General features: G+C 38.3%; 1 protein-coding gene across 2 annotated transcripts in view; it reads right to left on the reverse strand.

Annotated features, from left to right (window-relative positions):
* The window catches only part of DPP4 (dipeptidyl peptidase 4), an 85,968-nt gene that overhangs the window by 47,837 nt on the left and 10,857 nt on the right, over nucleotides 1–27,274 (reverse strand). For both annotated transcript variants that reach the window (XM_040971652.1, XM_040971650.1), the window contains exons 3-8: nucleotides 12,331–12,426; nucleotides 11,486–11,577; nucleotides 10,163–10,243; nucleotides 3,972–4,024; nucleotides 3,798–3,870; nucleotides 2,968–3,088 (exon numbers count right to left, since the gene is read on the reverse strand). In XM_040971652.1, the coding sequence (XP_040827586.1) occupies nucleotides 2,968–3,088; nucleotides 3,798–3,870; nucleotides 3,972–4,024; nucleotides 10,163–10,243; nucleotides 11,486–11,577; nucleotides 12,331–12,426 (516 nt within the window). The remainder of the gene's footprint in view (nucleotides 1–2,967; nucleotides 3,089–3,797; nucleotides 3,871–3,971; nucleotides 4,025–10,162; nucleotides 10,244–11,485; nucleotides 11,578–12,330; nucleotides 12,427–27,274) is intronic.

The following is a 27,274-nucleotide window of genomic DNA, read 5'->3' on the forward strand; positions in this document are numbered from 1 at the left end:
GAGGATTCAGGTACATTGGCTGGAGACTCCTTTTTAATCTGCAAGTCTCAGGTCATGATGTGATTGTAATTGCAAAAGCAAAACACAGCGGCTAGAATCTTAGGATTGGGAATACAGGTATTGCAAAACACTTCTGTGGTGATTGAGGTCTCTTCACAAGTTGCTTCAAAATGCATTTTTAATACTATTAAAAGTAGAAGTTGTCATAGACATACATATACATAAAATATATAATTTAACGTTGATTTTATTTTTTACCATCTTAAAAAAAGTTTTTTATTAATTACATTGCATTATGTGACACAGTTTCATAGGCTCTGGGATTCCCCTAACCCCTCCCCATAGTACCCTCCCACCATGGTGGATTCCTCCACCTTGTTGCAGTAGTACAGTTAAATTCAGTCAAGATTCTTTCATTGCAAGCATATATCAAGCATAGAGTCCAGCATCTTACTGTTCAGATAAATTCAACGGTTTCTTGGGAAGACCATCTCTGATCTGAAGGCAGAACTGGCAGAATATCATCCCAATCAATTAAAAGCCACAATATAACATCAACAACAATTTACAACATTATGGAATTATTTGACATGGTATTGAGTAACCAATATGTTAAAAAAATGCAAGTTCTTAACCACATCCTGTGACTACCTCATTGACATTTCAATTTTAGTTTATATACAACCAGGTTCTATGCACCTTAAAATGGCTATAGGTTACTAGTCAGCTGTCTTGTGTCTATTTTCAGAGAGCAACAAGGAAAGCTTAGAACCAGACAGGAAATGGTGAGCGTGGACTCACACATACCTCACTAGGTAGGACACAAAGATTAGTTACTCCTCGCTAAGGTATTGAAGATTTCTCTGCACAGCCCTCCTAAAACTGTTCTGCACCTCAACTGTTGATATATGCCTTGTTAGAGTTATAAGCCAGTTTAGACCTAAAATCTGCCAAGTTCAGCAAAATTATGCTTCAACACTATTAACATTGATTTTAACACACAGCTGACATCTGATGACTATCAACAATAAACTGTAAGAATTGGAATCTATTATTTAAGCTAATCCTCACAATAACCATTGTACAGATGAACAAAGTGAGACAGACCTAAAGAGGAGAATTTACCTAGGATCACATAATAACTGGTATAATCCAGAATTAACTCAGAGATTTCAGATTTAAGTCCATGCTTTTCACCTCCATGGTGGATTATCCCTTCCTACCTCTAGCTGAACAATTCTATAAGCAGAAAACCTACTGCCTACCAAGGCAGCCTACTCTCCAATTAAGTTACATTTAAGTGCCAATTCAAAATTTACAGAAATCATCTATTATAGCCCCAAGCAAGATCCCTAGGTAAGTCCATTCATGGCCCATTTTATAGACAAGGAAACCAAGGTTTGGAGAGATTGGATTAATTTCTTAGTTGAAGATTCAAAGTCAGATTTTAGGACTCCAAGTCAAAGGTATCTGCTAAGAATTTCCTCATTATATGTAATTGATGTCTCATTCCTTGTAGCTTTTACTGTTTGAATCTGTTGTACTACACAGTTGAAATGACAAAAGCAGACACAATTAGAGCAAGATTTTGGGTTTTTAAAACTACTTGCAAGTGCAAGTAGCAGGAAGCATTCTGTTTTCAATTAGTATTTATATTTGAATATACAGCCTCTTTTTCCCATATGGCAGTGCAATAATATCTTTCTAGACAGTTTCTTTTCATTAAGTGTCACTGGGACTTGACTGCAGGCACTCTGATATTGGATGTGTGTGTCCCAAGTGCTGTCTTAACTGATGGACCAAATGTGCAGCAGCCCCTGAGGTCTCATTTTAAGATCAATACTGAGCTGTGAAACCATCCATGTTAATGATTTAGTCATGGCCAGGCAAAGTGAGGTCCCTCCTGCCACTTTAGAAAGAATGCTGAGTGCTAGTTGTATGCTTATCTTGGGGACACTGAGATGTTCTTGCAGAGTGAGGGTAGGGGGTCATGGCTTTGGAAGAAGCTTTGTTCTTCCATAAAGATGATCCCAGAGGCTGAATGTGCTGTGCGACAAGAGGTAAAGAACCTCTGAGTAATTAGGGTGAGTATATTTCATTATCATGTTTTTCATCAGAACACTTCTGGATCATGGTCTTTCTTTAAACACAATTTATTGTTGCTATAAAGTTATCTGTTAATTAAATTTAACTTATATTGGGTAAGCAGCAAAATTAAGTGATGAAGCAAAGAACTCCAAAAAGAAATAATAGGCGTCTTTCTATTAAGGATGAATCTTTATAATAAGCATGAAGGAATCTTGTCATTGGTTTGAAAAGGTCTTAAAATACCTTTCATCTTGGCAAGCAAAAAAAAAAAAAAACCCTTTTCAAGTATCTAAAATATTTCTTAATAGTTTCTAAAATTCTTTAACCTGAAAGAGGAAATACACCTTTTGAACACTTTACTCGCTCTTTATTCATGCTTTGTATTCATTTTTTCCCCTGAGTCTAATTATTATTATTATTATTATTGTTTTTTCTTCTTTAAAAACTACAAACCATGATCTGTTCAAATTGTGTCAGGAACAGACATTTTCTCCCTCTGGTCTCTCCCACCTCCATAAAATATTGTATAACATTTTTCAATGTTATGCATTTAGATTCCCTTAGTAACTTCTGGATCAGGTAGACTTGGTTAGACACATCTGATGTTAATCGAGACATTTTATGCCCTGGTAAAAACAGAATAGCTACCCACACAGAAAGGCTCTTTGTAAAGACAAGAGTGGTATTGTGGAATAACTGGGACAGAAGCAGCGGTAGCTACTGTTAGGACACTCCTGGTCTTCAAAGACACCTGGTGATGACATATTTAAAGGTGCAAGTTATTTTTAATTCCATTGGATGTTCCCATTTTAAAGAAATGTTTAGATATTTTCGAAAGCTTATTAATGTTCTGATAGGAATAAGCTTTAAAGTCTCTACCTTCATAAACCCAGTCAGTTATTCCGTTATATATTGCATCTTCTTTTCCAGTCCATGTGATCCTCTGACTTGGTAAATTTGGCTCAAGTTTGACATAAATATCATTGTTCCAAACATATGCCTAGAAAAGTGAAAAGTTGTAATGCCATCAATAATAACTTCTGCAATTTCAAGAACATTTATGCATGCATTGTCAATGATGACCACAGTTGGTTGCTTAGCTTGAGAATGAACACTCATTTGTTTCCTCCTTCCCTCACACTCTTATGTTAAAAGCATACAGGCTATAATCTTGTTAAAAAAAATAAGAGAGTTCCAATATGATCATTTGAATATTAAAGTTGATGAAAGACCCAAAAGATGGTCACTTCCACAGGATGATGCGTGAGTGTGCAATTCTTTCGGGAAGGATTAGGAGAAGTGTGCAGGTGCGTTTGCAAGAGAGAAAAGTTCAAAGGCAGTAAACAATTCACTTTGTCCTTTGAATTCTTTGAACTTCTGTTGTTCCCCCGGCACATACGCTATGAAAAGTTACAGTGACACAGAAGTCACCAAACTAGCAGAAATTAGCAAGACTCACTAAACTTAATCACTCATTGAGCATTTTCTCAGGGAAACAGTTCCTTGGTGGAAGATTGAAAAGTTTTCATTTTATTTGCTGTGTTAGGCTAGCAAAACAAACAAAAAACAGATTGCCTTGATCAATAACAGTATATTTGTGGTAAAGTATTCAATTGTTAATGATGTCTACTTTGTCCCAGAGTCAGCAGCCTCTGGATATCAAATATTTGAGCCAAAATGTTTTTTGACATCAGAAGAGATTCACTAACCAATTTATGACCCTCTGGTGACCATGTGATCCACTGTGTGTTGTTTGGAATTCTCCCTTCTGCGATTAACTGCCTGGAAAAAAAAGAAACAAAGGAAAGAAACTTTTCCCAAAGAATAACTCACAGAAGGGTATTTTAGAAAAGTTCAACAGATTTTAGGGGAAAAACACTGACCTTTCATTTAAATCATAAATGTCATAAGAAGCTGTGTACGAATGCCTCCATTGCTATAAAAGAAAAAAAATATATTTCAGGCTTCTGTGATTCAAATGCTTGACCATTTGCTGTAGAAACTCAAGATGATAGGTATAATAATTACAAAATGTACAGTCTTAATAATTGTCTACACTCCTAGATTTCTGCAATTTTTCACTTGACACCAACTCCTTTGGACTTCATCAGCAGCCTAGTTCTGGCATTACTCCCTTGAACGAGTCTTCCCAGGACCACGTTGGGGCTAACTACCACTTTATGTGTAGCAGTTTTAGGATTTGACATAGTGTGCTCTAATCATCTGCCAAGTAAAATTCAAATTATCTTTTTTGCTCATCTAACTATTAAAATATTCAAAAGACACATGATTATATTGCTGGTGGTGATGTGGGAAATATTTGCTTCTGTTTACTGATAATGACAAGGCTAAGTGGAAAACATAGTAGTTAGAAATCAGTTGAACCAAAAATCGGTTATATGAAATTTGTGTAAAACTGCTAACCTTGTAAAAGGGAGGAGAAGCAAAGTATAAATGGCCAACACACACACAAAAAAATGAAAACAAAACCAGAGATTGTAGAGACATCAGTAAATTATGAGGACAGACTATAAACATTTTCCAATACATTTTTAAAATTCAGAAAATCCTTGAAAGTAATTCGACAAACAAGAAGAAAATGTGAGTACTGTTATAGTTAATAAACAAATTGAATCTGTACAAAAAATCTTCATATGATAAGAATACCAAACTCAAATGACTTTACCAAAAAACGCCATGTTATTTACCCAAATGAGTTGAAAACTTATACCCCCCCACACAAAAACTACACAATAAATGCTTATAGTAGCTTTATTCATAGTTAAAATTTGAAGGCAATTAGATATTCTGCAAAGGTGAACTAATAAACTGAAGTAGATTCATAAGTGGCATATTATTTCATGATATAAAGACATGGAGGAACCTCATATACATATTGCAAAGTGAATACAGCTGCTCTAAAATGTTTGTATCATGTAAAATTCCAACCACTGTAGTGCTTATTGTTGTGCAAAAAAGTTTGAAATCCATACTTTTTCATGATACACATTTTCCAAGTATTTTTTAAGATCCCTATTATGTTTCAAAACATTTTTGTGTACCCATAAATCTTTTGAAGTACTCTCATTTGACTTTTTGGAAAAGAAAAAAAAAACCATGAAATTACTAAATTGGGTAGTGAAACTTTTTGGTGTGATACATTGATGATGGATGCATGTCCTTAAAAATCTGCCAAAATGGGGTCCAGCATGGTAGCCTAGCGACTAAAGTCCTTGCCTGGCATGCACCACAATCCCATATGGGTGCCAGTTCAGATCCCACCTGCTCTACTTCCATCCAACTCCCTGCTTGTAGCCTGGGAAAGCAGTCAAGCATGGCTGTCTTTGATCAGCTCAGCTCTGGCCATTGTGGCCACTTGGGGATTGAATCAGCAGACAGATCTTCCTCTCTAGCTCTCCTCCTTTCTGTATATCTGGCCTTCCAATAAAAATAAAGAAATCTTTAAAAAAAGAAACTGCAAAAGTTTATAGAGTGAACCCTAATGTAAAGTATGAACTCCAGTCAATAATACCCTATCAGCATCAGTTCATCAGTGTAACAAAAATACCACACTGTGCATGGTGTTAGTAGGGGAAACTGAAGGAAGAAATGTGAGGGAATATATAGGAATTCTTTACTTTTCTAAGAAAACCTAAAACCGCTTTTTAAAAAAAGTCTATTAAAAATGAATTAGAGCTATATAAAATAATTTTGAAGGAGTTCCAAGAACATTATTGAGTGAGAAATGTATATAAACTACAGAAATGTATACAAAGTAGGATTTTACTTTCTTAAACACTAATAACTAGAGGGCCCAGTGTGGTAACCTAGTAGTCAAAGTCCTCACCTTGCATGCACTGGAATCCTATATGAGTGAGTGTCAGTTCTAATCCCAGCTGCTCCATTTTTCCATTTAGCTCCCTGTTTGTGACCTGGTGAAGCAGTCCAGGACAGCTTAAAGCCTTGGGACCCTACACCTGCGTGGGAGACTCTGAGGAAGCTCCTGTCTCCTGGTTTTGGATCAGCTCAGCTCCAGCTGTTGTGTCCACTTGAGGAGTGAATCAGCTGATGGAAGATCTTTCTTTGTGTCTCTCCTTCTCTCTGTAAATCTGGCTTTTAATAAAAATAAATTTTAAAAGAAGAGTAATATCTAGAAAGAATTCCTACATATTTTCACAATTGAATGAACAAGGAGAAAAACATACAATGTGGATAGACAGCACTAGACTCCCTGAAGCCAAGGGAGATAATAAAATCAAAGAAATGAAGTAGCCAGGACTCCAATTGGCACCCATTTGAGATGCTGTCATTGCAGGCAGCAGCTGAACCTACTATGCCACAACACCAACACCATTCTACAGGTGAGAAATTGTGTGTTTAAATATCAAGAGTTTAGATTAGTGAGAGCTATATTGCGGACTTTTGAGAACCTAAACCAAATGAAAAAAAATGCTACAGATTAAAACACAGCTTGCAATGCCAACATCTCATATCAGAGTGCTGAATTAAGTCCTGGATTTTCTGTTTTTCATCCAGTTTCCTGCTGATAACCTTCCAACACAGGAGAAGATGGCTGAATGCTTGGACATCAGAGACACAGAGGGAGTTTCTGGCTCCTGGCTTTGGTCAGGCCCAGCTCTGGCAGTTGTGGCCACTTGGGAAGTAAGCAGCAAATAAAAGGTACTATCTCTCTCTCTCTCTCTTTTACTCTCCTGTTCTCCCTCTGTTTCTCTTTCTTTTAAGTAAATAAATGAATAAATATTTTTCAAAATTCAAATTGTGTCAACAAGTATAGGTGAAATAGTAATGCAAGGATACCCAATTATAGGACCACTGAGCTGAGATAAAGCAAGCGTTCCAAACCCTAACTGCTCATCACTTCTCATCCTCCCTCACACTCATGTCAAAAAATACTTATTAAGTACGTACTTTTTGCAAGTTGTACATTCCTGAATCCTGGATTATGTTGACACACCCCATGATTGTTTCTGGGCAACTACAAACATAATATTTGCCAAAGCCAAAAGGTGTGGAATAGACTAGAAACATGAAGAAGGGCTTAGCTCACTCCAGAATGACAAAACCATCATGGGGTGTAGAAGGAAAGCCAAAATGTTTGGCACATTAACTTCATCTCTTGAAACAGATTCCTCAGACTATTTGGTCTGTCAACACTGGCAGTTATAATCCATCAGTTATTGCTGTAGCACAGGGTCCCTCTGCTTGATACATTCTTAGCTGAATGAGGGAATGGCCAAGTAAACCACAACAGAAGAAACATAGGACGTGCCAAGAGATATAATGGGAGAAGGATTATATATTGGGTCTTGGAGAGAAAGAAAGGTTTGTGGAAATGATGATTCTTGTACTGGCTTAGTGGTAAAGAATTGTTGCCAACAGAGGTTGAAGTGCAAAGACAGGAAAGATCATGTGAAGGAACACAAGCTCAGGTCTTCTAACCTGGATCCCACCCACTGCTGTGTGTTACCAGGCAAATTACTTTCTAAGCTTCAATTTTCTTTCCAGGAAGGTGAGGTTAAAGAAAACAACAGTTTCAGGTGCATGAGGAGGAATGGGAACTTCGGAGCAGTTAGGAAACATTGTCTACACACAACAGAAGATATTGTGTCCGGAGAATTGAGACTGTGCAGAGGCTGGAAGAGCATCCAAACCTAACTGTGAACTATTTATTTACTTATTTACTTATTCACTTGTAGCAACTCTTAGACGTAAAAATTATTGTAGATGCAGTAACTCAATTATAAAGAAATCATGGGGGGTAGGGTCTAAAGAGCTTTGCACAGGAGTGGGTATTTGGTGCAACAGTTAACATGTTGCTTTTTTATTTTTGCATCTGATATATCATCCATTTGAAGGTGCTAGATGTTTAGTATTGACAAAAACACAGGGAAACTGGTTCTAAACAATAAATATAAAAGAAGTAAAAGATCACAAAATGCTGAAAAAATACATAGACTAATGTGACAGATTATGATTTGTGGGTCATGGGAGAAACAGAGTAGGAGGCATGTTTGTTAGATGAAGTGATCTAGGAAAGTATAGACGTATCTTAATTGAAAAAAAGACTTCCTACAATGAGTCAGAATGAGGGTGTGAAAGTTGTCGGTTGCGGGGAGCTATGAAGGAATGAGGGTGACACTTGAGAATTCGAAAGATTTGCACACTTAAAAGTTCTCGGCTTTGGTTCATTTAATCTCCTGTGACCCTGAACTCTATGTGAGCCTGGGTACCCCTACAGCTATACTCTTAGTTGCTTGGAGGGTAGGCCTCATACATCTGTGTTTTAAAAAACATCTCCAAGTGTGAGTATGAGATGCAAGTAGGAGTGGGAAGCATTGCGTATACATTGAGAGCATAGGAGAAGGTGATTGGCGGATTGTGATGGACAGACTGAGACCCAATGCACAGACCCTGTGGCTGACATAGCCTGGATAGTATTCATATTCTACATCTAATGGAGAAGCCACTTAAAGTTTTAAACATGGATGTGGCACAATCTGGGTTTTAGGAGGATGTTGGAAGTCTAGGTTTTAGACAAGGTACTTTAATATTACCTGAAGCAAGAGCACAAAAATTTGAGCACAAACGCTAGTGACACAACAGACACCCATATCTGATAATTATTTAACTAGGATCTATAGGTGAAATAGCCCCATATCCAGTAATGTTCATCAAATGGTAGTTGGCAAATCTTCCCAAGTAGTAAATTGAGCTAGCATCTCTTCTCTGTTTGTCTTCTAACCTCACATATTGTTTTTTTGTTTGTTTGTTTGTTTTTTTAAGCACAGACAACTATTACTCAGTGATTCTCAGTCCTGGTTTCCCATTAGAATAATCAATGGATATTTTTGAAATGCTGACAAAAATTCACCCTGATATTTCAATGCACTGATCTGGGATTGAACCTGGACACTGGAAATCTAAAAAACTTCCTCAAGTAAATTTATTCTATAGGTAAAAGTAAGAAGCACTGAGTTAAACAAATAAATACATTGACAGGGAATAGATGCATTAAAGTTGGCATAAGATTCAAATTCTCTCACACTAACAAGGTTATCAGAACATGGTCAGAGAGACTTCATGTGCAGGAAATGAGGCCGGCACAGGGAATCCAGGGTAAATATTATGATCGCAAACCACCACCCTGAGATGGTAAGTGGAATGGGAATGCTTTGCTTGGCTTGAGTACAGCAGTGTGGTGTGTGAGATAAGGCCACTCCATGTTAGGTATCCAGAAAAAAAAAAAAACAAACGTGTCAAGATAGGAATCCTCAGCTTTGTATTTTAGTTTCAATGCAGAATATCGTCAGAGGTGTTTAACATTTTTTATATATCTTAAAACACCCTATACTTGACAACTGCTGCCAAATCCATGCATAAACAAAGCTGCAGTTGAACTTAACTCATGATTCCCATCCATCACAAAGCATAAAGAGGATATGTGAATAAGCTCTAACCTTTCCCTGCTTTGTGAGAATTGGGTGTGGGGCTCAGTGCTCAGGGAAAGCTCAGCATTGTGAGCAGGATCTGTGTGAAGGGCTCCCCTCAGAACAGCTTTCTGGGGAGGGGTGTGGCAGTGGGGAACAGCTTTCTGGGGAGGGGTGTGGCAGTGGGGAACAGCTTTCTGGGGAGGGGTGTGGCAGTGGGGAAGCAGTCTGGTTCGTTTTGCCGAGACTCTTCCGCAGGATGGGTCGTTTATTTTTTTTAAAGCAAATATTTATTGGCTGCCTTACCATATGTGAAGGGAAGACTAAGGAAACCAGAGATTATGTTGCATAATGTACAAGTCAGATAAGTAAACATTACAAATCAGTTCCTATTGTAAATGTTTATTCACTTATATTATTAACATCTATAATGTAATAGAGTTTATGTCCTTGGTATTTGAACATTGGCTTTATGTTTTTTTGAGTGAGAATGACTTGTTTTGGTGCTGAATTACTCAGATTTTAGTACCAAATATATTATTTAGGTATCAAAGTCAAACTTTTTATACTTGAAATAAGGGATAAAACACCACACAAAGATCACGATAGGAAAGCATTTCTTTTACCTTCTCGTAGTTGTATTCTAACAGAAGAAACTGTCTGTCAGGAGATACTGAATAATCAGTTATAGAATGTCCAAATGCATCCTGTAATCAAGTAGAAAAAAAGGAAGATTGAAAAATTCAGTTTCATTGCCATTAGCAAGTGGTTACAATGTAGAGGGTACTGTTCCAGTGAGGCAACTTGTGGCTTGGGTGTGCCCAATCTAGGAAGAATGGAGATCAGTGTTAGAAAGTCAGAGAGGAGAGGACGAGTTCTGTAAGAAAATAATGAGGTGAAGAATCAGGACAAGAAAAAAAAGTGTTTCAATAGTGGATGCAGCAGATGCAAAAACTCAGGTTTGGCAGGAAGCATGTATGCTTCAAGATATGCAATGATTGTGTGTAAACTGGATATTGTGTGGGGTGTGTGAGACACAGCAGAAAAAGAATAACACATCAGAAAAAACAGCTGGAATTGAAAGATACATCATGTTACATGCCTACATTTTGCATACAGAGATAACAGCATCATATTTAACTTTCTGGTAGCATGGTAAATGACATAAGAAGGGAACATGGAAGGGTTCCATCAGCCTGGACTAAGGCAGTGCAGTGGTTTATCTCCACAATGGAGAAATACACAAACTAGAATACTAGACAGAAGATTAACTAAGGATTTGGACCAGGACTACACAGTGGAAATGAAAATCTGTAAACTAGCTGACATGCAGAGAGAGAATCATTAAGGGTTTTGAGTAGTTAATTATAGGGGATGATGGAAGAGTCAAAGATTTCCAGCTTCAGTGACACGGGGCAGAATTAAGTGTCATTTTTTAAGATTGGAAACTTGGAAAGAAGAATGAAATGCTTTTATTGCCTTGGATAAAGAAGTAAGAGAGCTAGATGAGCATGGGGCATCTGGGTTTATAATACCTGCTGACCGTTCATGTGCAGGAACCAGCAGCCAGTGCCTTCTGAGATTTGAATCTTGGGTAGAGGTTAATATTAAGTGTGTGTATAGAAGACTTAAGGGTAAAGAGCAGAGCAGTTTGTGGAAGTGCATGGAATTCATGGAAGGGTGACATGCAAAGTGCTAATAGAGGGCAAAAGTTGAAGGCAGAGCCTCAAGGAGCACTTACATTTAAAAATGTGGGTGGAAGGGAGAAATCATCAAAGGAGACTATCAAGTAGCCAAGGTAGGGAGCATTTCAAGAAGGAGAGAAAGATCCACTGTGGCATATGCTGCAGAGTCCAACAGGATGAGAAAGGACAGCAGTCACAAGTTGAAAGGCAATGAACAATATCCCCAGGATGCCAGGCACAAATTAATTGTATGATTAAACATACAAATGTAATGTTCGCCAAGAAAATGGAGCTGTTTCCATATTCAGCATTGAAGAGTAAGATATTATCTTCTTGTTTGTGGAGATACTCATTATCTAGAGAGAGAAAAAGATAAGATCAATATTTCAAGTTATTATTCAACATCTTCAAAAGCTAGAAATTATGCAATAAATGTAAAGTCTTAAGCTCACACAAGCATTAATTCAAGCAAGAAAACTTAAGTGGTGAATACTACAGTAGCATTCATGTGTCTGCCATTGTTACTGTCAAAATTTCAATTCATGTGTAACTTTTTGTAGTTCACATTAGAGATATTTAGGATCTTTTCTGTATTCTCTCCCCTTTGTGTTCTTAGTAGAAAAAAAAAAAACAACTCTTCATAGAGTTTTAGGGAAAAAAAAAAGAAGGACTGGTCAGTTTTTTGCACAGCAGTTATGCTGCCTGGTATGCTGGTACACCCATATTCCATATGGAGTACCTGGGTTTGACTTCCAGCTTCACTCCCAGTTCCTGCTTCTTGCTAATGTGTTCCCTGATGCCTCATATATCTGGACTCTTGCCACCCACATGGGAAACCCTGATTGAATTCTGAGCTCCTGGTTTCAGCAATGGCCTGCCTCTGGGCTTTTGTGGGAATCTGGCAAATGAACCAGCATATAGATTTCTTATTCTCTTTCCTCTTTCTTTCACTTGATCTTTCTCTCATAACCAGTTTTCAAATAAATGAAAGCAAAGAGAAAGAAGCAAACATGGATTATATATTTTCAGCGACATAACAATATTCTACAAGCCAACTTATCTAAACTGAACATATATAAAGAATCTGACCCCCTCAGAAAAGTCTTTACCTGAAATCCACTGCAAGGAATAGGACCTCAATCGAAGAGTACTTTTTAAATAATCATTCAGAGTATAAGTTCTGCGACTGTCAGCCGTAGCATCATCTGCAGGTTGGAAGTACAAGAGTCAAATGTTCAGTAAAATGAAAATTAAGCTTTGGATAAAGTAAATAAATGGACCTCTATAGTATAATCCACTCAAAAAAGGCAGAAATGTACTGACAAAATGTAAGGCACATTTTGAAAATTTCAGACAACAGCTATGAAGTTAAAATTCATTTAACTATAAAGTACTATAAAACAACATGTATGTTTTGCTGTCATGTTTAGTGAGCTTCATGGTGAAAATCTTGATCAGCAATGTTCAATAGAAATATCATCAGACTAAATTTTCCAGGAACCATATTTGAGAAAAGTTGGCTAACATTAATTTTAATAGTATATGTTATTTAGCTCACTATTCCCCAAATATTATAATTTCAGCATGGAATCAGTATTTAAAGGTTAATGAGATCTTTAATTTGGATTAATTTTTCATACTAACTTTAAAATCTCCTTTGTAATTACAGCCTATTCTTCATTTAGTCAACAACTACACATGGCTGTGTACCCATGGCCACTGGGGTGGATGGCGGGAAGCTAGGTCATCCTTTATGAGACCCTGAAGTCTCAGCTTTCCTCTGTCACCAGAGACAATTAAGACATGCTAATCACAAAATCTGAGGATCTTTGTTTCCATCTGTGCTTTCCTTCAATTTTGTGGAGTCAGTGTGGTTCTACAGCATACTACTGGTGACCCCAATTCCAAATCTGGAAATTATTTTGGTCATTTTTTTCTCTTACCCTTCTGCTCCCATCTAATTGACCTGTTATTCTTTCTAGTTTTTACCAGATTTCATTGCCATAGATTTTCCCACTCTAATACTTCAGCATCATCACACAGATGATTTTTCTAAAGCATCGATTTCTTTCCAGCCATTTCATCCTTGGAAGCTCTGGATGCATTCCCATTGTTTAGAAGATCCATTCCCCATAGCCTGACCTTCTGGGCCTTCCACAAACCCTCTCCCAGGGCTCATGGTCTCTCTCTTACTGAAGCAACAGTGCCATTTCTCTCACATGATCTGCTCACTGAACCTAAGGGATTGTCTTCAGCTTTTCTGACTCTGCTCCTTGCACTAAGCCACTTTCCTTCAGTGGCCTTCACTACTTTGCTGGCTGTCATAATCCAGCATACTTTTTCAATGCCCACCTTCTTCATAAAAACTTCAGTAACTACTTTTCTATACTACCTGTGTGGTCTCCTTGGCTGGACAATTTTTTAATTTTTTGTTTGTTTGTTTGTTTTGTTTTTGCAGATAGGACTACAGCTGCTTTGTTGTTATTGTTGTTGTTGCATTAACTCTCAGCTCCTATACAATTCAGTGTTACGGTAGGTGGGCACAAAAATGTTTTTGTTGACTGACACTGAATATCATTCTAAAAGCATCATCAGGCCAATGAGATTGTGTTTCCTCAATCACAGATCCTGTCCATTAATGTCAAATATTTTAAGTCTTTTCCAAATTCTCTACTTTTCTGACAGTTTCATTTACACAGTCAGCTAACATTCTAACGTTTGTATTAGTACATTTGTGTTAGTATATTTCTCCACTTTCTCTTGTTAATTTCTCAGAACCCATAGAAAGGTAATTCTCTACAGGAAGTGATCTTTCAAATGTTGTTCTTGAGATTTTTTTCTTTAGTTCTTATCTGATAATAGTTTTGTTTCTGTCTATGAAACATTCTCTTTCAATAGATACAATTTCTACACTTCACTTTATTACTTCATCAATTTTGTCTAAACCTAGGTTCTTCCTTCTTTCCTCTCTTCCTTTCTTTTTCATTTCTTTCTTTCTTCTTTCATTTTTTTTCAATTTATTCCTGTATTTCAGCACTGAAAGCTAGGGAAACTTGGGCAAAAATCAGCCCCTAGACTTTCCAATGTTTAAACAAAAGATAAAACTTGTACTACAGGAAATGTTATTTGAAACTCACTATTGGTGATAATAAATAAGAATCTGCATTTGTTCACTAAATTTGATCATTTATGTTTATCCATCTAACCAATTTTTCATATAATAAATAGATACAAATTAAATACTATTTGCAAAATACTTGGGAGTGGTGCAATGGCATAGCAAACAAAACTTTCACCCTGCAGCGCTAGCATCTCACATGGGTCTATTAATATCCTAGTTGCTCCATTTCCCATCCAACTTCCTGCTTATGGCCTAGGAAGGCACCAGAGGATAGCGTAAGTCTTTTACACATACATGGGAGACCCAGAAGAAACTCTTGTCTTTGGATCAGTTCAGCTATGGCTATTGTAGCCACTGGGGAGTAAACTAGCAGATGGAAGACCTCTATCACTCCCTCTCCTCTCTGTAGATCTGCCTTTCAAATAAAAATAAATAAATCTTAAAAAGATGCTCCACATCAGGGACTCTGAGATGATGTCAGGTAGCCATCCCCCAGTTCCAGGTATGATGTGGTTAGGATGCTTGGTGCAGTTTCTCCCCTTCTCTTCTCCATCTAGCAGATATAAGACAAAGGAAGTTGGAAACAGTGGTCTCATTCACTTTCCCCTATTGCTCGACCCCTTCCACTTTAATCAGTGGTCCACCCTTCTGAATTATGTAATCATCATAAAAAAATAAAATTAAAAAAGAGAAAGAAAAAAAGAAAGTTACTCAAGGAGATACACCTCTACTAAGAGCTTTTAGTTTAAAATGGATTTCACAAATTTCACAATTTCACAAATAGCACAATTTGAGATACAAATGGATATTAGATATTCACAGGCCTAATATTGTCTGCTGATGTTGACATTGGGATAGAACTACAGCAAATAGATGAAACAATTTGTGTGTTTGTGTACACATATACATTTGTATAAACATGCATATGAATATTTAATAAAACAGACCTATCAAAATAGAACTTCTGTCACTGATTCTCACTTTGCTAAGAGAGGAATTGATTGAATATCTTTAATAAATAACACATAGTGCTGTCTCATGTAAAGTGCATATTACCTCAAGGTATTTGCATAGATTTTCAGGGCAACACCATGATGTCAGGAATGTTAAAGTAACTGAGGTAAATCTCCTTTGATATCACCTGCTGCCCAGCAGGCTGATTTTCTCACTCATGATGTGATCCTCAGGGTCCTCAGCCACTGCTTGGTTCATTCTCTGATCAGTCCATGAATCTTCTAAACCTGTACCAGCTTAGGTTGTTTGCTGCTCTTGATGGTTTCTTTTGAATCTATCTGCTGATGTTTCAAGTATCAACACTGATGTCACACTCTTGTTATAGCCCAGGACAGCCCTACAAAAGCCACATCTAGTTTCGGCTTCTGTTAAGCTCATTTAGTTACTTCACTATAACCTTGCAACCGGTTTCCTTGTATATTAGCTCCTCAATCCCAGAGCAGCACGGCTAAATTGGAGCAAGCAGAGCAACAAATGTTCCTTTTTCTTTTTCCTTGCCATTTGATAAGCAGGGCACATTGGAAGACAGTTTTGAAACATCTAGATAAGCGAGTTCTGTGACATGTGAGTGCCAAGTCCAGGTTTTGACCTTTAGCAAGTTCATAGTTTGCTGCCAAGTTACAACCTATTCTGTCAAGCTCTTATAGGACATGCTCATGTTTCTTCTTCCTTGTCTACTTTCTCACTGACAGGGTACTGCTGTGGCAACAGATGAAGGCCTTTGGCTGCTTATGTGGTTTTCCCAGTGCGGCCTGGGACATGTCGTTCATTTGACTTATCAGTTCAACGCATGGTGCTAGCCAAGTAAAGCAGTTAATCATATGTTACCCATCAGCTTGTATAGAAATTCTTTGATTCAAACCTTTATTTGAAAATAAAAAAGGTTAGCAATGTTACTTTATTTCATTGGCTAGATCAGCTGTTAGGTTCAACTATATGAAGATACCACTTTTATCAGCCAAAAGAGGTAAACAATAGTGTTTAAAATCGTTCAGCTTAATAATAAATTTCCATCAAGTTTTATACTACCTTCATGAATCTTTATTGTAGAAACAAAATCACTCTGAATAAATTCCAGACAAAGTCAAATAAGAAAATGATCTAGTTTCATTTGCTTTGACAAATGATCACTTTACAATTAGAAGATGCCTTTGTATTCATTTATGATGAATATATTTTGTCTTCTTAGAATATGTGATATTTATACCACGCAAAGAAAAACTCTTTCAGTAAATGGAAATAAAGACATCTAAAAAGAAGTGTGCTCCTTATATATCATAAACACATGAGGTTGGTAAAAATAGTCAAAAAAGATATCTAGTTGTGGAATTTCAGTGTTCCACACAGTAAGTGGTTAACAGTACACACTGATGCTTGTATCCACAATAGATACACAGAATAAAATTAGTGTCACTTCAGAATTTGTTCTAGCAAAATGATAGTCTTCATACTGAAACTGTACAAGAAATTGAAAGTTTCCTTATCTCTTATAATTATTTTATGCAACAGCACATGCAGGCTACCAGACATCTCCATCAGTTGAACAAATTCAATAAGGAACTAGTACCTGGCAGCTTTGGAAATCCAAGATCCTAGATTTGAGCTCAGGCTCACTTTTTCTTTGGTGCTCAAGGGGAAACTAGTGATTTTTTGCTATGACTTGAAAAATGGAGTCCCCTTCAAAAATTCCTATTCATTGTGGTGTTAACAAGTGTTGGAGGAGGGACTCAGTTATGATGGCTCTGTCTCATGAGCAGATTACCTTCCATGTGAAAAGATCTATCCATTAGCATAGCAGCCTACCCTACATTTGGTGCTTGCTTGCCCCTTGATGTTGCTTTCTCAGTCTCCTGGATTGAGAAAATAACTTTCTGTTACAGCAGCATATATAAACACATAAACTAATACCACTGATGGGGAGTGCTGCTCTAACAAGTAACAAGTCCTGGAGACAAAAAAAAAAAAGAAGAAGAAAGAAAAAGAAATAGAAGCTAAAACTGTTTTGAAGTGCATGCTAGAAAAAATCTAAATGATTGTGATTAGTGCATTAAGGGTGATTCCAGTGAAGGCTGGAAAAGACAAATAGAAAAACTGGAGCAAAGCTTATTGTTGTTACAAAGAAACCTAGCACTTTGCTGATCTGTTTCTGTGACCTACACCTCAGAAATTAAGAGCTAGCAACTACAATTGCTATTGGTAGAACTCCAAGCAAAGGGTTCAGGTGTTTCTCATGTCAGTAAAAGGTGAAAAAAAAGTGAGATGAATTAAAGACAACACTTATTATGATCAAAAGCCAAAAGCCAAGCAGAAATTTAGTATTTGCAAAAGCGCAAGTTTGACCAGGTTTAAAGGCAAAAAAGCAAGACTGGAGAGAATACCACGGGTGTGATCCAATGATTGTTTGTCAAGGAGATGACAGTATGTTTAGAAGGAAGCTGTATGCTATTCATCACTGTCTGTTTAGGGTCATTGATAAACAACAGAAGTTTGTTTCACTATGATTGTGGAGGCCCAGAAGTCTAAGATACAGGACCTATACCTCATGAAGACCTTCTTGCTGTGTTATAACAAGATGGAAGAAATTGTATGACAAGTGCATCAGAAAGGCCAAGGGAGGGCTGAACTGGATTTTGTAGCAAATCTATTCCCATAGTATTAGTGCATTTGTAAGGGTGGAGCCTTCACTACGTAGACGCCTCACATGAGACTCCATCTCCAAGCACTTTCATTGAGGATTAAATTTCTTCAAGACAAATGAAGAATGAAATGCCCGTGAAGGCCTTTGTAGATTACTAGCATTGCTCCTCTCACCAAACACACAGCACACTAAAGCCTAAGGGACAAAACTATATCAAAAGGGGAGTCTTGGGCACCCATGGTACAAAATCCACTGCCTGAACTGCCTCAAGCCTCTGCTCCCCATCTAGGACTGTCCCATATGTGATTCAAGCTTGCCAGGGTATGATTCAGGCAGCCACTTCGGAAGGCATAGGCCATAAATCTTGGTGGCATCAAGTACTGCTAACTATGCAGGTACACAGGTGCACAACCTGTACAGGCATGGCCACCTTCATCTAGATTGCGAAGAATGTGTCAGAGATTCAGTGCAGGGGTGAAGCTACCACAGACAGCCCTCACTAGGTCAATGACTAGAGCAGACACTGAGGCAGGACTGTTCTTAAAACCTCAGAACTGTAGAGCTGCTAGTGTGTGCTCCTGAGAGGCATAGCTAGAAGACTGCAACCAAGGGATGTGTGGGCATTGGCTGGGCCCAGCAAGTCCATGAGAATGGGAACCCATGACTCCTTGACCAATCTACCTCTGCCCCAGGGTGACTGGAGTCAAAGATTCTCTTCAAATTCAAAAATATATCACTCACCTTGATGGGATTTTTGACTTAATTAGGACTTGTTATTCTTTTCTTCTTATTTGTTACTCCCTTTTGGAATGGCAATGTTTATTTTATGCCAGTCTCATCACTGAAATTTTTTAAGCTGTTATTTGAAAAGCAGAGTGACAGAGTGAGGGGGAAACAAAGAGAAGGGATGGCGAGAGGAAGAGAGACAGAGCACATACTCTTTCATCCACTGGTTCATTTTCAAACACCCATGATAGCCAGGACTGGACCAGACTGAAGACAGGAGTCAGAAACTCCACATAGGTTCCTAGAAGTGTAGCTGCAGCCCAAGTACTTGAGCCATCCATCATCTGCTGTCTTTAAAAACATATTAACAACATGCTGGATCAGAAGCAGAGCATCCAAGATCCTAAACTGACATGCTGACATGGAATGCCAGGCTCTGGTTTACCAGCCTTGCAAGCAAGAACTTAATCTGCACAAGTCCTCATATCTGATTTAGATAATATGCTAGACTATAGAGTTTTGAATTAATGCTAGACCCAGGAAAAACCTTTGGGGCTGGTAGGATGGATGTACCTAACATAATATAAGGACATGAATGTGGGGCTGAATTTCAGAATAAGTGCTATGGGCAGATTATTTCCAGGTTGAAGTGTGGAAACCAGATCCCCATTGTGGTAATATTATGTCATTTGAGTTATCACCTCCTAGATGGATTCAAGCCTTATAAAAGGTATGGAAGGAACTAGCTTATACCCTGATGCTCTTCTGCCATGCAGGACATAGAGAGAAGGCCCTCAGCAAATGTGAATGCTTATCCCTTGATATTGGACTTCCCAACCTACACAACAGTGAGAAAATAGGTCTCTATTACCTATAAATTACCCAGATTGTTATATTTTGTTACAGTAGCACAAATACACTGGAAAAAGCTTGTGGAGTTTCAATTTTTCCATCATGATGTAAAAATAATAGCATTCTCAAGCCCATGGGACTTTGCAATAATAAAATAATAAATGTATTATGCTTAGTTCAGGAAACAGAATATAGGAATTTAGGATATGCTACAGTGTGCATTATTATTTTGCTCCAATCATGTACTAGGTATCAGGATACAAAAATGAATTTAAAAGGAACCTATCCCCTTGGCAGCACCTAGCAGTGGTGCTGATAAAAATTTAACTACAATGAAATAATAGGTAATTAATTTTTACTGTGTTTGCAACCATAAATGATCATAATAAAACAGAATAAGACTATTATCATGAGAAAACACCTATGATAAGGGCAATCTAATCATTTATTGATTGCTATTGGGCGTTGCTTTCCTGACATCCACTTGCCTGATATCCACAGAACAAAACTGCAGCTTTACAGAATCAAGAGGGAAAAAATGGAGTTAACACAATGCAGGATTTGTGAAGTGTCATTTCTCTGATTACTACCCACAAGATACATTAGATTACCCATATAATCATAGTCAGCGGATGTGGATTCTTAAATTGCAGGTGTATCAAGTGGTGTTTAATGAGCAAGATGATATGAGCTGGAGTGTATAGAATGCTGGGACTGTGTATTCCAAGCACATAGCTTAGGCTCGAAATTCAGATGACCAAACTTCTAGGAATGTAATCACTGTATTTTCAAATGTCTACCCTGAAAAGCCAACCAAATGGCACAATTTGTAACTAGGAAACAATCTAATTCAGTGACAAGGGATGGCTCTAGCTCTGGCTCCTTCTTTACTCTCTTATTGTAACTCCATCTTCCCTGGCCACACATCTGTTCCTCTGCACGGCAGGGTCACTCTTGAGTTAGGGACTTTGCATTGCTACATACTCTGCCCAGAATGTTCCTGCTCCACAAAGGAACAATGCCTGTTTCCCCACCCCTGTCAAGTCTTTATTCACTGCTGCATTCCTTCTCAGACAGCCCCTGCTGATCTGCCTCCGGTGGAGTTTCCTGTTGCTCACAGCTTTGTTTTTTTCTTAGCACTGATGCCGTCTAATGCACCGTATATTTTGTTCATTATCTTCTTTACAATGTATCTCCCATGATTGAATATAAGCCACATGAGGGAGGGCATTGATTCTGCTTTTTGTTTTGTTTTTAAATCTTTATTCATTTGTCTACTTGAAAGAGGGGAAGAAAAGGAAAGGTAACAAGGGAGGTGGAGATAAAGGGATGGAGAAAAGGGTAGATGTAGAGGGAGGGAGAGACGAGAGAGATCAATCTTCTACATACTGGTTCACTCCACAGTGGCTGCAACATTCAGGATTAGGCCAAATTCAAATCAGAAACCAGGGAGAATTAAGAGTGTGGAATAGGATGAGGACATGTTTTAAACAGACGGAGAAACATTAGCCAGGCTGAAGCTGAGAGGGTACATTCCAGCAAATAGGAGAGGACAGACCTATGGTACAAGGGTACCTGGAGACTGATGGACACAGGAAAGCAGCGGAGATAATGGCGTGGTGTTGCAGTGACTAGATAACCAGGAGGCATTCAGTGAGCAGCAATCTGAACTCCACCAGCAGCCACAACTTCATCAGCAACCAGGTTCTACCCAAAATAGTTCCGGGTGGCCCCCAGACCTAATGCCCAGCAGATCAAGAACTCCAGCATTGGCACATTTTGCACAGTGTGGCAAAGGCTTTGAGATTGCAGGGACAACAGTGAACTGCACATGTGCTGAGCTGAGAGTGAACTCACTAAACTCAGTGCATTGTACTGGTTCCACATCAAAAATAATACCGAGTTTGGCATCTTACAACTTAAAATAGGTCCGTGTGGCTCTCAGACCTAACAGACAGCAGGTTCCGGCAAGATAAACACAGCCAGCAACCTAGCTATATAGGACACCTGTCACCCTAATCCTGGGAACTGCTCGAACTGGAAGTAGAAGAAACATTGTACATACAATGGTGCAGCAACAGCATAGAGTCAGAAGCTGGGGCTATGGAGACCATTGTAGAAGTTTAACACAAGAGCCCAGATCTGAAACTCGCTGGAGGGAGAGGCACAAGTGACTGCAAACAAAGAACCATGTACTAACTGCAAGAAGTAAAATTGAATTGTAGACCTGTGGGTGACATAGCTTGGAAACCTGCCCTAAGGAGAAAATCTGCTAACCAGAAGTACAATGACCAAGAACAAAAGAAGAGACAAAAGCACAGTGAATATAACTGAAGACTCCCCTGCAAAGGAGCAAAAGCCTTTGCCAACCTTAGAGGTCACTGAGGAAGACATCAAGAAAATGGGGGATACAGAATTTAAAATATTTGTTATAAATCTTATCAACAATGAGAAGAATTTGCAGGAATTTAAGGAATATGTTACACAGCAAATAGCAGGCCTGAAACAAAATCAAACTTATATATTGGAAATGAAGGATGCAATAGAGCAAATTAAGAATTATTCTCAATAATAGAATGAATGAGGTAGGAGAAAGAATCTCAGAATTGGAAGATATTTCTTGTCACAATGGGGAAACAACCAAAAAGCTGGAAGCAGAGCTGGGTCAAGCTAAAACAAGAAAAAAGTATTAAAGAATTAAGAGACACTATTAAAAGACCCAATATGAGTTATGGGAGTTCTAGAAGGTATGGAAAGAGAACGTGGCTTTAAAGTGTATTTAATGAAATAATAAAGAAAAATTTCTTTAATCTAGAGAAAGAATTGGGAAACAACATCCAGGAGAGGCACAGAACTCCCAATAGGGTTGACCAAAAGTGCCGTATCTTCACCACGACCCGTGATAATCAAGCTCTCTTCAATTGAACATAAGGAAAAAATTCCTTAAATGTGCTCGTGAAAAAATCAATTAACAGATAGAGGAATGGAAATTAAGTTCACAGCTGACAGCTCATAGGAAACTCTACAAGCCAGAAATGAATGCAGCAATGTATTCCAGATTCTAAAAGCAAAAAATTGTTAATGCACCCAGCAAAATTTTTCTTTGTCTTTGAAAATGAAATAAAATTCTTCCACAGTAAAAAAAAAAAAAAAAAACTAAAAGAATATGCCTCTTCCAAACCTGCTCTACAAATGATACTTTAAGATGTAGCACCCACCAAAACTACAGGTAAATGTGAAGAATATCCCAGAAAAATAACAACAGAAGAATAAATCAATGAACAACCCATTGTTAAATAACAGGAACAAGGCCCAGCACAGTAACTTAGTGGATAAAGTCCTCGCCTTGAATGTGCTGGGACCCCATATAGATGATAGTTCTAATCCAGGTGGCATTGCTTCGCATTCAGCTCCCTACTTGTGGCCTGGAAAAGCAGTTGAGGATGGCCCAAAGCCTTAGGACCCTGCACCTGTGCGGGAGACTTAGAAGAGGTTTTGTTCTCCTGGGTTTGGATTGACTCAGCTCCAGCCATTACAGTCACTTGAGGAGTGCCTCAATGGATTGAAGATCTTCTCTGTCTCTCCTCCTCTCTATATAGCTGACTTTGCAATAAAAATAAATGTTAAAAAAGAATAACAGGAACAAATTGCCACCTATTTATATTAACCCTGAATGTAAATGGCTTAAGCTTATCAACCAAATGTCATAGATTAGTAGACTGGGTTAAAAACACGACCCATCTATCTGTTGCCTGCAGGAGATACATCTCACCAACAAAGATCAGTGGAAAGTATATCTCATGGATTTTGGTGTTTTGTTTTTAGTTTAATTTCTTCAAAACACTTTTTTTCTCATTAAATTCTTCACTGATTCATAGATCATACAGTAGCATCATTTTCTTCAAGAAGATTCTTGATTTCCTTTTTCATTCCTTCAGAGACACATTAGTCATTCAGTAGCATGTTGTTTAACTTCATGACGTTTTAAGTTTCTATTTTTCATTTCTGTTGTTGATTTTGTTTTGTGGCTTTTCATTTAAGGAGATGCATAGTAACTGTGTAATGGGGACTATCATATCTAGTGGCATATTGTTTACTTTATGGCATTGTAAATTTTTGTTTTGCTTCCGGTTGTTGATTTTGTGGTGGCTTTTCACTTGGGAGGATTTATAGTGACTGTAGTGGAGACTGACATGTCCAGATGTGAGGACACTGTTCAGTGTGCATCTCTACTTCCAGGTCGAAGGTGGACTCCCAGTGAAACTGTTGGATGTATCTTGACAATGACATGACAATGAGATGTTGGACTCTGCCATTGTCCATGCTCATTATGATGGACTTGTGACTGTTTATGAGGAATTATGGTATTGTAATTATATGGCAGAACTCAGTGTGTGTGTGAGAGAGAGATATTTAGGGGAGGGGTAAGGGGAAATCCCAGGGTCTATGGAATTGCATCATAAAATGAAAATAGTAATAATAAAGAGGAAAAAAATCGGGAGTCAGGAGTTTTGTCTTGGTCTCCCACAAGAGTTACAGAAGTCCTAGCACTTGGCCCTTCTTTCACAGGGACATCAGCTGCATTGGAAGCAGTACAGTTAGGACTCAAACCACACTCAGACAGTGTTACAAGCGGTGGCTTAACTGTCTGTACCACAATACTGGCCCCCAATTTTGTTTGCTGCTATATCACAACAGCTTATCACAGTGCCTGGCATATAACAGATACGTATTGAGCTGTTGAATTAAAAACAATTGTTAAGACACATATTATACTAGCTCTAAGCACATAAATCCCAGGTATCTATGTAGCAAGAGGAATAGTGAGCTGGGTCGGCCCTGTGCAGATAGACTGGGACAGGAATCTCAGGTTCCAGCCTGTCACTAGCTATTATCAGGTCAGTTGACTTTTCTAAGCCCCTGCCAATCATTTATTTCTTGTTCTGCAGCCTCAGCTATATCTTCCTTTGCTCACTAAAGCTGGAATGGAAACCGTTGCAGCTAGATTTTCAAAACCCTTGAATCTGCAGGGCTTTTGTTTAGATAATAGGGAAAAACAGAATGATTAGAAATCAGGAATAGAGAAAGGAAAACTGTTCCTCTTTATTACTGGTTTTGCCAGCCTGCATCCAGCAGTAGCACCTGCTCCAGATTCAGCACACCTCATAGTGAAAGGGAGGACATCTGAATGTATTACACATCTTTGAGACTGGAGCCCAATAATCTGTATTCCCCTTTCTTTTTGTTCCCAAAATCTAAAGGTGATTATCTCTGAATTACACCAGAGTTCCTCTATAGCTCTCCTATCTGGTTAGCCATATTTTTATATTAAAGTTCTCTACTGAAATATATGGTTGTCATATATTCAATACTACATAGCCAAGCCAGAAAATGATCTATTCCTGCCTTGTTAGCTCCACTTCTCACCCATCAATTCAGTGTGTCCATCACCCATGATTCACCTATGCCTCATCCAGAACTAGACAGGAGATGCCATAATGGCTCTCTGTGTGGAGGTGCCATGAAACTCCCAGAGAACCTCATGCACACTAAGCCCTGTGAGAATTCACCCTGTAGTACACGCAATTAGGGCACAATCTCCTGCCCCAGAAATTATACTATTACATGTTTGAACACATTTATTTGCATTTTGGCATCTGGCCCTTGCTTTTGAATCCTGCTTCACCTCCTCCCACACTACCTCCTCAAAGGGAACTCTGGCCCACTCATGACAGGGATCTCTGTGTGGGGTTGCCCACACTCATACGTAAATGTATATTCAACCTATCACTTTTAAAGTAATTCTGCTCTCATTTATGCACTGTATTTCTGCCTCTGCTTTGCATTCTTATCTCTGTGGGAGCAAGAACTTAGAATAAAAATTGAGAAACATACTCCCATTGCAGCGTGATCGCTACATGTGTCACTTTATCCTACATGGTAGAAGGGCTTATTCATCTTACCTATAAATAAGAAGGTCTCTTTCAGTTGTAAGGACACATCTATATCTGGGAAATATCTTCTTAAGGAGTTTTGTGGCCCACATCATCTCTGTTTTCTTTGCAACTACTCAAGTCAACCATTGTAGCCTACAATCAGCCAAGCAAAATGTCAATGCATGAGCGTGACTGTATTCCCACAAAACTCTATTTATAAAAATAGATGACCTGCCTTGGCTACAGTTTAGTAACTACATCTAGATTTTATTTATTTATTTTTAGAGTTATGAGAAACATAAAAGAACAAATCCCAAGATCGAGGCTGGCACTTAGGTGTAATAAGCTAAGTTTTTACCTGTGGCACTGGGATCCCATATGCACTTGAGTTGAGTGACTCAGAATAAGCTCCTGGCTGCTAACTTTGGATGCTCTTGGCCTGGGCCACTGCAGCTATTGAACCAGTGGATGGTTTTGGGTCATCTGTTACTGCTTTCCCACGCCGTAAACAGGGGAGCTGGATGGTAAATGGAGTAGACAAGACACGAACAGTGCCCATATGGTATCCCAGCACTTGCAAGCTAAGTATTTAGCCATTGAACTAAAAACAACAAGAAAAATTCTTAAACAAAATCCCAACATTGTTTTTTAAAAATGCATGTTGAGACTAGAACTTTGGTTGACTTGAAATAATAAGAATATTAGCACAGGACTTCATCACATGCAGCATAAAAAGTGAAGGTGGGTGGAATATTCATGTCTCAAAATTCAAGTCAAGAGGATGGTGTCTGTAGCTGCTGATGGGGAATGGTAGGCCAGGGGGGCTCCCTGAGCCAAAACTATTTGTCCTGCTGGAGATAGCAGGGTCTGACATAAGCAAGGCTGCTTATTTCTGCTTAAGATGAAAATTGCTTTCCCCCCCATGATTATAATTATCCCTTCTCAGTTTGATAAGACTCTCCTGGGAAGCAAACAAGACTAAGAACAATAATAACCTAAACTAATATTGACGGGATTCTTAGGTCCAATAAAGGCACTGACAGCAGACCAATGTATTCCAAAATAATGATAAAGAGCTGAAAGATGAAAACTTTTTAAGCATGAAACACAGGTTCAGGAAATGTGCAACTATTCTAGCAAAGGATTGATACCTCTTAGACAATTTAAGGGAGTTATAAAGAGGTATCAATGGAGGATGATACAGTGTAGGCCAAGAATAATTAGGTTTTGTTACAGAGAATACCAGCATTTAGGGAAGTCAAAAGCTCTAATGCTGACACACTGAAGAACTTTCCATACAGACTGATCAGCACAATCAACAGACTACTCTGTGACAAGCGTTTGCTACTCAAACTATAAGGAAAAACAATCATCAGAAAACAAAACTGCTACAGAGATTGCTCCTTTCCCAGTATTTTACAGGGGAAAAAAATCAGGAATATGAAGCAAATGTTATTACATTGTTTATAATTCTTTAAAGGAATAAAAAAGGAGATTGGAATACAGTTAAGTCACTGCCTAAAACACTGCATTCCAAATGTCTCCTAGCTCCATACCCAGCTGTTCCATTTCCAATCCAGCTCCTTGCTAACGCACCTGGGGATGCATCATAACATGGCCCGAATTCTTAGGCCCCTGACCCACGTGGGAGATCTGGATGGAGTTTCAGCTCCTGGCTTGGGGTTGGCGCAGCAATTGCCATTATGGCTATCAATAGCAAATCTTTCTCTCCCCTTCTGTAACTCCTCTCAGATGGAAAGAAGAGG

This window comes from Ochotona curzoniae, unplaced genomic scaffold, assembly GCF_017591425.1.
Source record: "Ochotona curzoniae isolate NIBS_2020 unplaced genomic scaffold, NIBS_Ocur_1.0 contig_2210, whole genome shotgun sequence".
Lineage (NCBI taxonomy): Eukaryota > Metazoa > Chordata > Mammalia > Lagomorpha > Ochotonidae > Ochotona > Ochotona curzoniae.